Genomic DNA, 12,650 nt, shown 5'->3' on the forward strand with positions numbered 1-12,650 from the left:
CGGGGCTAAGTACACCTGTGTCCGTAGTCCAGGATGCTGCCCGGGCAAGGCAGAGGGCACAGCTTTCCAGAAGGGCTTCAGCTTTAACACAGGGAAAGTGAAAGATCATGTTGGTGAGGACACCGAGACTCTGAGTTGCCGGAAGGTGTCACAATCAAAAATAGGAACTGAGACCTGCCTGATTGCTGATAGGCAGAACTAACTGTCCCCGCCGAGGTCTCTGTGTCCTGAGAGGAACAGCTGAGGGGGCGCTCCTGAGGGTCTGGCAAGGAGGGCAGCTAATGGGCAGAGGAGAGGAGGGGCAGTCCGTCCAGCAGTCTGTCCCCTATGGTTACTGGCCCTGATCTTACGGGTGACGGAAAGGAAGGCTCCCGTGACTTCCAGGGCAGGGCTGTGTCTGGCCACACTGGAAGCCGAGTCACAGGCAACCCTGCTGCTTGCTGTCCGTCCTGGGCAGCTGACGCTCAGGGCAGCTGTGGACAGGTCTTTCCCTACCTCCAGCCTTGGCAGATTCTCTGGTTGACACCCTGACTTGGTAGCACGTGAGATGGTGATGAGCAGACGATCAAGAAAATTGTCATTTGGGGGCCTCTGGTCTCAGTCCCTTGTGGCCCTGAACCCCGATGTGCTTCTGGTTACCTCCGTGCTCAGTGCAGGACAGGAACTTGAGCGACTCAGGCACTACAGGGATCCTGGGCTGAATTCCTTCCCTGGGGAGATGTAAACAAGTTCTGCCCTTCTTCCCAAGGTCCTCAGGACGAACTGAGGCACAATTCCACAGAAGTTCACTCTGAAGAGCTACTGAGTGTATTGGGCTTCCTTATTGAGCATTGGGGAGGGGTTCCTTACATGGCTGTGGGTGCATACAGCAGGTGGTAGAAAGCAGCTGGATCTCAGGTGAGGGTCTCAAGACCCTGCTCATCCCTCCATGAGGGGACATGAACATTCAACAGACCTATCCAGGATAACGCTTTTGTAAAGGTGTGCATGCAGTTGGTGGCTGCTTGGCGTGGAGGACAGTCATGCATTATTAGCTACTCCAAATAATCAGTCCAGAGGTGACAGTCATTAGTGAGGTGAGCAAGTAGGGGGAAAATGCCCCAGGGACCAGGGAGGTGCCCTTGGGAAAGGGGGTCCTTGTTGACGGGAAAACTTTAAGGCAGAGCTTTGAAGAGAAAAAGAAATTCAACGGAGACCACGGTGGAGCTGGCACATGATTGGAGATCGGTGGAGGTTAGGGTGTGGATTCCTGGGTCAGAGAGGCAGGCATTGGCTCCGCTGCCCTCCAGCAGTGGGCAGTTCCATGGAGCGTTTAGCTGCTGGCCTGGCTGGTTGCCTTTGTATACCTGTGTGCTTTGTGATGAGAAGGGATGGTGAAGTTCCGGAGCCCAGGAGACCTGGGACAGTACACATGGCAGCCTAAGACTGGATCTGGGGCTACTAGAGATCTGGCTGATGCCAGGAATCACAGCTGGTGCCGATCCTGTGCCCTCGGGCTGATAAACCACTGGGAGAGGGAGACTCAGAGCTCCAGCATCGTGCGACAGTGTGCTCGAATTAGTTACCCTCCGTGTTGCTGTGACAAGTACCTGGACACCGGAGCAGGGAAATGCTTTTCTTGGCTCGTGGTTCAAAGGGACAGTCAGTCCATCACGGCAAGGAAGTTGTGTTGGCAGGAGCCTGAGGTAGCTGGTGACCTCACATCCATGGTGAGGAAGCAGAGAGATGAATGGATGCTGATGCTCCGCCCGCCCCCTTTCTCCCGTTTTTTTTTTTTTTTTTTTTTTTTTTTTTTTTCCTTCAGTCCAGGACCCTAGCCCAGGGAACAGTGCCACTCACATTTAAGATTGTCTTCCTGCCTCAGTTAACCTAATGGGAACCCCCTCATAGACGGAGATTTGTTTCCATGGTGATTCTGGACCCATCAAGGTGACAATCCAGATTAACCATCCCGACGCCACTTGCCTTCCAGTGTGCATGACCAACTGCCCGACACTCATCGTCATGGCGGGCCTGCCAGCCAGGGGCAAGACCTACATTTCTAAGAAGCTGACCCGGTACCTCAACTGGATTGGTGTGCCTACTCGGGGTGAGGCTCCCAGGGGATCGGGGAGGACTGTTAGGGGAGGGGAAGAGAGAAGGCTGGGTGGAGGCAGGGCCTGGGGAGGGGTCCTGGGCAGGGGTTGGTCGGGCTGCTGTCCGGTGAAAGCTAAGCCTCTTCTCCCTCTAGAATTCAACGTGGGCCAGTATCGCCGGGACATGGTCAAGACGTACAAATCTTTCGAGTTTTTCCTCCCAGACAATGAAGAGGGTCTGAAAATCAGGAAGTAAGTGTGGCGAGGGCTGGGGTGGGGCATGGCTGTGGAGAAGGCCTGAGGAGTTACTACCCGTTTGCTAAGAAACACCCCTTGTCCCAACTCCCATGTACTGTGAAGCTTATGCTCTGACTCAGAGCATGCTGATGCTGTGTCACTGACTGCAGCGGTCATGTGTGGTGACGACTGGCTGCGGGCTGGCGCATGCTGGTGGACTGAGACAGGGCTGGCTAGCTGGTGACTGAGCTGACAGGGCTGGCTCCATGCTGTGTGACTGACTGACTGACAGGGCTGGCTCATGTGTTGACTGATGACTGACAGCTGGCTCTGCAGCTGTGCTGACTGACAATGGCTCCATGCTGTGTGACTGAGCAGGGCTGGCTCCATGCTGTGTGACTGACGGGGCTGGCTCCATGCTGTGTGACTGACAGGGCTGGAGGGGTGACTGACAGGGCTGGCTCCATGCTGTGTGACTGATGACAGGGGCTGGCTCCATGCTGTGTGACTGAGTGACAGGGCTGGCTCCATGCTGTGTGACTGACTGACAGGGCTGGCTCCATGCTGTGTGACTGCTCTTTCTGCTGTTTCTTTTTTTTTTTTTTTTTTTGCTTGTTGTGTTGCACTTCATGTTTTTTTTTGTTTTCTTTGTTCTTTTCTGTTATGCTGTTTTTGACTGATGACAGGCTTGCTGTGACTGACTGACATGGCTCATGCTGTGTGCTGACGACAGGCTGGCTCCATGCTGTGTGATTGACAGGGCTGCCATCTTGGTTTTTTCTTTTTCTTTTCTGAGACATCTCACATGACTGAATACAGAGATCAGCCTGCCTCTGTCTCTGGAGTGCTGGGATTAAAGGTGTGCACCACCACATCCAGCTCTAGGTCTGGCTTCTTACCCTCTCAGGTTGTGAAAAGGTTGGCATATGATGAGTTTAGGGAGAAGTTGTGCGTGGCCCCTTGAAGGCTGTCTCATCCCTGCCCTTTGATGAGGAAGGGAGGCTGCAGCTTCAGAGAGAGAGAGGTTTAGCCAGGGCATGTCAGGGGCCATTGTATGACTTGGAGGCCAGGCTTTTGTCTACTCCAGGCTACCATAGAGGATGCATGTTGTTTCCTCTTCTGCCCAGGATAGGCACTCCCATGAGTATTGGAATATGTTTGCTATGTGCTTGGCATGTTCTTGGCATGTACTTTAGTTTTAGTTTAACACGACTTGGATGCTGTGGAGTGAGTAGTTGACACTCGTGAGGTAGAAATTTTCATATGACCTCAGTTCCCCTCCCAATTCAGACTTCAACTCTTTGAGAAAGGGTTGTGGGATGGTCAAGAAGCCCTGTCCTGTCTGTCAGGCCTGGTAGTGAATACCTTTAATCTCATCAACTGGGAAGCAGACAGGCCTCTCTGAGTTCAAGGCCAGCCTGGTCTGCATAGTGAGTTCCAGGACAGCCAGGGTTACGTCTGAGACCCTGTCTCAGGACAACGACAAAAATAAGCCTTCTCCTGTTCTCGCTTCTGTCGCTGTGATAAAACACCAGACACCAACACGCGGCAAAGCTTAGTTTGTTGGACCAGATTATAGTCCATCGAGGGAAGTCAAGGCAGGAACTTGAAGCGTAGTCACATCCACAGTGCAGAAGAGAGAGAAATTCAAGTCTGTGCACGCCTCCCTGCCCAGCCTGCCTTCTCACTCTTGTATGCAGTTCGGGGACCAGGCCATGAAAGTGTGTCACCCATGTGCTCAAGGTGGGTCTAACCACTTCAATTAACCTAATTAAAAAAAAAATCCAGAGGCTGGAGACATGGCTTACTGGTTAAGAGCACTGGATGCTCTTCCTGGCACCCACATGGCAGCTCACAACTGTCTGTAACTCCAGTTCTAGGAGACTTGGTACCTTCACACAGACAAATGCACGAAACACATGAAAATAAATAACTCTTATAAAAAAAATCCCTCACACGCATGCCCACAGGCCACCTGACCCCCTGGGCAGGCTGTCTGTCACTGAGCCTCTTTCCAGGTGATTCAAAGACTGTGGCAAGTTGACAATTAAAACTAACTGCCACATGCCTCTTGGTGGCACAGACTTGCTCTGGCCTCAGCCATCTTGGAGGACAGTACCAGAGGATACTTTAGCTTTCCTGACTTCCTCAAACTAAGCCAGCTGGGATCGAGGCCACGGTACTGATCTGGAGGCCACGGTACTGATCTGGAGCTACCACCAGGGGCTCTAGGCTGCATCTTCCCTGTATGGCCACAAGGGGACAGGAGCACCCCAACTGTGTACTTAAACTGCTTCCTTTGCTCTTGCATCATAGGGGTGGGACCAGGCTGAGGCACCCGGAAAGAGGTCTGGCATGTAGGTAAAACTAGCAGCTAGGAGATGTACTGATACCTGAATCTACTGGGTGCTTGGTGTCTGATATCCATTGACCCATTTTATAGGTAAAGAAACTGAGACTCAAAAGTCCAGGAGTCTCATACACTTCTGTGTAGGTTACTTCACATTTGAAGTAGCTGAGTAATTTTGAACCTAAGTCTTTTTACCACTAAAGACCGCCCATCACAGCTGAGTTTGGCAGTCCAGACCTACAGTCCCAATGCTTGGGAGGTGGAGGCAGGAGGAACAGTTCAAGGTCATCAGCCATCACAGTGCAAAGCCAGCTTGGGCAGCATGAGCCCATGCCTCAGAAGACCAAAAACCAATCAACTAAACAAACAAAACAACCACAGAGTGTCCATCATTCACTCACTCAAACATCTCGTGGCTAATAAGTCAAAGAACGTCTCAGGTGCAAAATCTAGAGTCATGCCGAGGTATGGGCACTGGCGGACGCCCCTGTTGATCAGTGGTGGTGCCTTGCTTTCCCAGTCTGAGCTGAGCTTAGAAAGTGATAGCATTGTTTGAGCCATTCAGTCTGAATTGGAGGCAGGCATGTGTGGATGTAGTTGTGGGGCATTGGCATTCCCAATCTGCCAGCTGTTTCCCTCAGGCTACCCCGAAAGGTCAGAATCTGGGGAACAATTTAAATGGAGAACCCAGACACAGAGAGGTCGGAGGAACTAGCCCACAGTCACCACCCCGCTGGACAGAGGGGCCTGTGGTAGAAGATGGGACATTCCTGTAGATGTAACCAATCGTCTTATTAAATAAGAAACGCAGAACCAATGTAAAAGAGAAAGCCAAGAAGTCAGAGCTCAGAGCTAAAATCTCACCCTTCCTTCTGCGGTGGTCCTAGCTCTCCGAAAAAGACCTATTTCCTGTGTGTAAGTCTTTTCATAGTCTTTTGTTCTGCCTTCTCATTGGTTCTAAACCCAAACACGTGATTGCCTCGTCACTGTCTGTATGTACAGCCCTCCAGGTCTTAAAGGCGTATGTCTCCAATGCTGGCTGTATCCCTGAACACACAGAGATCTACCTAGCTTTTCTACCAAGTGCTGGGATTAAAGGCGTGTGCCACCACCGCCACACTCTTGCTATGGCTCTAATAGCTCTGACCCCTGGGCAACTTTATTTATTAACATACAATCAAAATCACATTTCAGTACAATTAGAATACCACCACACATTCCTGTTGTTACAGGGCCACAGGGCCATTTTCGATTGACCATCCCAGATTTTCTTTGAAGTAATTTGAAAAATTATAGGACCAGAAGTCATGTCTCTTTAGTTCAGTTTTGTTGTTTTTGTTTGTTACTGTTACTGTTTGTAGTACTGGGATTGACCCAGGGCCTTGTTCACGATGAACTGGGCTGCACCCCCGGCCCAGGAGCAGAAGGAATTTTTGTTTGTCTGTTTCGTTTTGAGATAGATGGCATGATATAGCTCAGGCTGGCCGTGAACTTGCTGCCTAGCCAAGAATGACTTGAACTTACTTCCATGCTGGGATTACACATGTGTCATGATGTGTGATGGGACCAGATCTTAAAAATGAGAAGCCGGGAAGCAAGGGCTGCACTTGCGAGAGGACTAACTACACACACACACTGTTGAGATCTCCAAAGCTGTACAGTATTCATATACATGAAACCAGAGAACACGAGAGGAAGGCATGAACAAGCATGTGACAGTCAGATGTGCGTATGGACACATCCCATCAGGCACATTCACATTGCGTTTTCTTACCATACATGAGCTCTCTATGTCTACCATGGACACATAACCTCACATGTATACCTTATATGCACACACCTACATACACATAAACCTACATACCGTAAGTATGCATGGGTGTGTTCACATACATACACAATCCCTGGACACATATAGTCACACTGTCTGTGAGAGTATGTGTACACATGTGGCATCTTCACTTGGGCTCATTCTTTTGTGTGCATTACTCAGTCACACACACACACACACACACACACACACACACACACACACACGCTCACCCTTTGTATACATCTACATACCAAGTGCACTTGGGTCTCTAAGGCTGCCTTCCGGTTGGTGACTGGGAGGATGACTCCCAGGACTCATGGCTAAAGTTCATTACAACAGAGTGATAGAAAGCAAGGGGAAGGCACGTGACACGAAGTCCCGAGGGCAGTAGGAACCAACATCTGAGCTAGCTCCTTGGAGTCCCACCGGATGCCCTCAGTTCCTCCAGCATGGGTCCAGGGGATTCTCACACACACACTGAGAGATTCATATGCCCATACACGGGTAAGTGCGATCATACAGACCTACCCACACACAGACCTGCAAGCACAAGTGTATTTACACACTCACGGATGAGTGTGCACACAGGCTCCCAGGATGTTCTCCTGCTGTTTCCTTTGGGGCCCTGAGGTTCCTCCTACACAGTAGATCCATAAATCAGAGCTGCCCACAAAAGATCTTAGCCCAGAACATGCTCGTCTACAGGCGGGTAGAAAGAAATGACCCAAGAGCGCTAGTTTTCTAGACTCAGAATTCGGAGTTTTTGTCAGAAGAAAAACACTTTTAAAAAACAATTTATGAGTATTTTGATCATATGCATGTCTGTGCAGCACATGCATGCCTGGTTTCCTCTGAGGTCAGAAGAGGGTGTTGGGTCCCCTGGAACTGGAGTTGTGGATGGTTGTGAGCCGCCATGTGGGTGCTGGAGCTGAACTTCATTCTTCTGCAAGAGCGGCAAGTGGTCTTAACCAATGAGCCTTCTCTCCAGCCTCTTAAAAAACATTATTATGAGCCGGGCGGTGGTGGCGCACGCCTTTAATCCAGCATCGGAGCAGAGCAGGCGGATCTCTGTGAGTTGAGGCCAGCTGGCTACAAGTGATTCAGAAAGCGCACAGCTACACAGAGAAACCTGTCCGAAAAAAAAAAAAAAAAAAAAAAAAAAAAAAAAAAAAAAAAAAAATTATTATTTTGAGGGGGGGGCGATTTGAGACAGAGTTTCGCCATACTCAACTTAGTGATACCCACCTTTAATCCCAGCACTCAGGAGGCAGAGGCAGGCAGATCTCTGTGAATTTGAGATCAGCCTGGTCTACAGAGTGAGTTCCAAGACAGCAATGGCTACACAGGGAAGCTTGTCTCAAAATAAAATAAAATAAAATAAAATTTTATTATGTGTCTGAGTGTTTTGCCTGCATATATGTGTGTGCATGCAATGCCCACAGAAACCAGAAGAGGGCGAAAGATTCCCTAGAACTGGATGTGGGTGCTGGGATGAACCTGGCCCTCTAGAAGAGTAGCCAGTGTTCTTAACCGATGAGCCATTCATTCCCTAAAGATTTGTTTTAATTTTTAAATGTATCTATATGTGTGTGTGGTAGTGCATATTTGTGTGTGTGTGTGTGTGTGTGTGTGTGTGTGTGTGTGCCATGTACGTACATACAAGTGCCCACAGAGACTAGAAGAGGCATCAGATCCCCTGGAGTTGGAGTTGCAGGTAGTTTTGCATTGTCTGATGGGTCTGGGAACTGAACTCAGGTCCTCTAAAAGCACAGTAATTGCTTTTAACCACTGAGCCGTCTCTCCAACTCCCAGAAGACAGATCTTTGAAGCTTTCATTGAAAGACGTGGAGGGCACAGAGGACCACTGGGAGGTGCGGGGCACAGCTGCTTAATTGTGTCACTTGGCTCCACGGTGACATCCCTACAATACAGTCCTGGAGTCCTCGCCTCCTCTCCCTCCTCGATCTCTCTTTTCCCCTGTACATACTCTCTGCCTGCCAGCCCCGCCTATCCTTCCTCCTGCCTAGCTGTTGGCCGTTCAGCTCTTTATTAGACCAGTCAGGTGTTTAGACAGGCAAAATAACAGAGCTTCACCAAGTTAAACAAATACAGCATAAAAGAATGCAACACATCTTTGCATCATTAAACAAATGTTCCACAGCATACACAAGAGCAACACATCTTAAAATATTCTACAACATATACACAACATAAAAGAAATAAACCAAAAATAAATAAATTAATTAATTAAAGAAAAGCACTTATCTTGCTAATCACAGAACACGCCTGACATTTAGGAGTCATGAACATGGCAAAGGGACAGCGGGGCCCAGATGAGACGATGAGGGAAAAGCAGGAAGTAGCGTTCAGAAGACCTGATACCCAGGAACACTCGAGAGCCAGATGCTCACAGTTAGCCGAAAGCAGGAGGGAGACCTTGAGCAGGGAGGAGACCCGAGGGCTGGCCCCTCCTGACTGTGGTGGGGTTAGAGGCTGCACGCTAGGCTGACTCTGTGTCTTCTCTCCCGAAGGCAGTGTGCCCTGGCAGCTCTCTCTGATGTCCGGAAGTTCCTCAGTGAGGAGGGGGGACACGTGGCGGTGAGTGTGACACCCTAGAAACAGCTGAGAGTGAAACACTATGGGGTGTGGTGTGTGAGCCTGTAGTTCCAATACCATGGCACATGGTGGTGCAAGCCTGTAGTTCCACATATATTCATTTATCGCAGTTCTTTTCTGGTTGCAAGCTTCTAGTCTTTCACAATAACTGATCTCTGGCGCAGGGTGTTGGCCTAGTTTACTATTCAGAGCACTGAGAGGGAGGAACTCTCAGTCAATAAGTGTGGCACATGGTGGTGAGCAAGCCTGTAAGTTCCAATACCCATGGCACCATTGGTGGTGCATAGCTCTGTAGTTCCAATACCATGGCACATGGTGGTGCAAGCCTGTAGTTCCAGTACCATGGCACATGGTGGTGCAAGCCTGTAGTTCCAGTACCATGGCACATGGTGGTGCAAGCCTGTAGTTCCAATACCATGGCACATGGTGGTGCAAGCCTGTAGTTCCAATACCATGGCACATGGTGGTGCGAGCCTGTAGTTCCAACACTGTGGGGTGTGGTGTGCAAGCCTGTAGTTCCAATACCATGGCACATGGTGGTGCAAGCCTGTAGTTCCAAAGCTGCGGTGGTAGAGACAGGAGGATCAGAACACCCTTGGCTGTCTAGGGAGTTGTAGCCCAGCCTGGAATGCCTGAGACCCCATTTCCAAACAGCAACAAAAAAGTGCTTGGGAAATACTTGGAATGAGGCCTTGCCTGGCAGAAGTATCTTTTTTTTGTTTGTTTGGATTTTTGTTTTTTGTTTTTTAAAAAACAAAACATGGTCTTATGATGTAGCTCCAGCTGTCCTGGAACTCTATGTAGACCAGGCTGACCTCTAACTCACAGAGATCTGCCTGCCTGTGTCTTCCGAGTGCTGGGATTAAAAGTGTGCACCACCACCATCCAGCTTCAAAAATTATTTCTTTAATAAACCGTCTCTATCATTTTCTGGCAACTCAACCTCCTTCCCTCTACTTCCCATTTTTCTAGCTGCCTTTCCTAGAAATCTTAGTAGCACCAATCCCCCACCTCCCAGACAGGGTTTCTCTGTGTAGCCCTGGAACTCACTCTGTAGACCAGGCTGGCCTCAAACTCAGAGATCCACCTGCCTCTGCTTACCGAGTGTAGGCCACCACGCCTTTAATGTGGCTCCATTTTTTTTCTTTTTAAGATTTACTTGTTTATTTTATATATATGATTGTTCTGCATATATGCCTGCAGGCCAGAAGAGGGCACCAGATCCCACTCTAGATAGTTGTGAGCCACCATGTGGTTGCTGGGAATTGAACTCAGGACCTCTGGAAGAGCAGCCAGTGCTCTTAACCACTGAACCATCTCTCCAGCCCCTGTGGCTCCGTTTTTTTTTTTTTTTTTTGTCTTTGGTTTTGTTTTTTTTTAATTTGAGAGAAACATTCTCAATATTTTTTAAATATATTTTTTGAACATTTCTTTTTTCTGTGCATGTGTGTAGGAGTGTGCCACAGCGCAAGTATAGGGGTCAGAGGGCAACTCGCAGGAGCTGGTCTCCCTTCTAGCATGTCTGTCTCAGGTCACCTGGCTTGGCTACACACACACACACACACACACACACACTCTCTCTCTCTCTCTCTCTCCCCACCTAGCTGTAATAAAAAATAAAAATAAAAGTAAAAGAAAAAGAAAAAAGAGCTTGTTGCTAGGCATGGTAGCACACACTTGTAATCCCAGCACTTGAGAAACATGGGCAGGAGGATTGCTGCAAGTTTGAGGCTAGTGTGTTCTACACAGCAAGTTCTAAGCCAGGCTGACTACATAGTGAGACCTTGTCTCAGCCCCTCAAAAAACAGATTTAGCCCAGTTTTGAGGCTGAAAGTTCCAAACTGGGCATCCCCACCCCACCCCCAAGCCCTTGTTAAGGATCTAATAGCATCATGACAGGAGTCCCTGAGGGAAGCAAAGATCACATCTGGAGGTCGGACACCACAGGGCTGGGTTCTTGGGAGAACTTGAACATGAACCTTAGGAGACAAACCACAACCAAACCATAGTACCAGGCTTACTGGTTTTGCTAGAATCTGGCTGGCCACACGTGAACTGAGCGCCCGCTGTGTTCAGAGCACTGCTGTGTGCATGCATCACCAGAGATAAGCCAGGCTGGTGGCCTGGGCAGCAGGTACCCTGGCAAGAAGCCCAGTCCACAGAGATGCCTGTACTGCAGGTGGCCTTCTGCTTCCCCAGGACCAGAGTCCTGACTCACCCCCATTTGGTCCTAGGTTTTTGATGCAACCAATACCACCCGAGAACGGAGAGCGATGGTCCTTAACTTTGGGGAACAGAACGGCTACAAGGTGAGGTGCCCTGGGTGCCCCTTCTGAGCTGTGTTGTTGCCTATCTGGGCCCTCAGTGGCTCCCTTCACAGCCTCCCGGTGCGGGGCATTGGGTTGCTAAGTGTAATTTGAGATGGAGGTGTGGCTTCCTCTCCTCCTGGAGCTTGCTTTCCAAGGCCGTAGTGGGGTCCAGGATACAGTGACACACCCCTTAGCTAGAGGATGCTCAGGCCTGGTCAGCAAGGACGTACGTAGGTGGAAGGGAGAGACCCTGGAAGGAAACACAGGTCACTGACCATGTCTCTGGTTCTGCCCCTCCCCCCTGGTCCTCTGCCCTTGCTGTAGACCTTCTTCGTTGAATCTATCTGTGTGGATCCTGAGGTCATAGCCGCCAACATCGTGGTGAGTGGTGCATCTGATTTCCTTGGGATGGTATTGAGACAGGTGCCGAGTGACAGTGACAGTGAGGTCCCTCTCCAGGTTTGGGCTGATCTTGAATTTCGTGGGAGTGAGGAGGCAGGTGAGCTTGGAGTCCTGAGGACCAGTTGTGGGAGGGTCGTGTGCCGCGGGGCCCTCCATTCTTGCTCCTTTTGCGTCCTTCTCTCCTGAAATCCCTGGACAGCAGGAGAGGAGCGTCAGCCAGGGGTGGCTGGGTGTTTCTATTTAAGACTTAGACTGGTTTCCCGCTCTTATGCTGTGCTCCTTGGTTATCTAAAGAATGGCTATGTCAGCTGGGTGGTGGTGGCGGCGGCGGCAGCAGCGCACGCCTGCAATCCCAGCCTTGGGAGGCAGAGGCAGGCGGATCTCTGAGTTTGAGGCCAGCCTGGTCTACAGAGTGAGTTCCAGGACAGCCAGAGCTAACAAAAGCCACATTGGTTTGAAAGATAGTTCAGGGTAGAGGAAGAGCCTCGGGCTTCCCACTGGGTGGCGGGTGAGAGACCCAGTGAGACCTGGGAGCCTCAGAACCATTCCTGATGGGAGCGGTCCCCAGCCTGGCCCGGCCCCACCTCCCTGACCCCGCCCAGCTGTATCCTTGCTTCCGGCTCTGCCGGGACTCCAGCCCTGATGTGTCCTTGCTCTGTGCCTGGCCCTGGCAGCAAGTGAAACTGGGCAGTCCTGACTATGTCAACCGGGACAGCGATGAGGCCACGAGGACTTCATGAGACGCATTGAATGCTATGAGAACTCATATGAGTCGCTGGATGAAGACCTGGACAGGTGGGCGAGAAAGCGCGCAGCCTGCGGCTGCAGAGAGTGGGTGGTGGGGGTCT

At 50.2% G+C, this 12,650-nt stretch overlaps 1 protein-coding gene across 1 annotated transcript in view; it reads left to right on the plus strand.

Annotated features, from left to right (window-relative positions):
* Pfkfb4 (6-phosphofructo-2-kinase/fructose-2,6-biphosphatase 4) overlaps positions 1-12,650 on the plus strand; it is a 39,908-nt gene that overhangs the window by 5,349 nt on the left and 21,909 nt on the right. Inside the window, 7 exon segments of the mRNA XM_028886974.2 lie at positions 1,973-2,089; positions 2,231-2,327; positions 9,007-9,073; positions 11,326-11,400; positions 11,725-11,781; positions 12,477-12,525; positions 12,528-12,597. Of these exon segments, the coding sequence (XP_028742807.1) occupies positions 1,973-2,089; positions 2,231-2,327; positions 9,007-9,073; positions 11,326-11,400; positions 11,725-11,781; positions 12,477-12,525; positions 12,528-12,597 (532 nt within the window).

Source organism: Peromyscus leucopus, chromosome 7 (assembly GCF_004664715.2).
Source record: "Peromyscus leucopus breed LL Stock chromosome 7, UCI_PerLeu_2.1, whole genome shotgun sequence".
NCBI lineage: Eukaryota > Metazoa > Chordata > Mammalia > Rodentia > Cricetidae > Peromyscus > Peromyscus leucopus.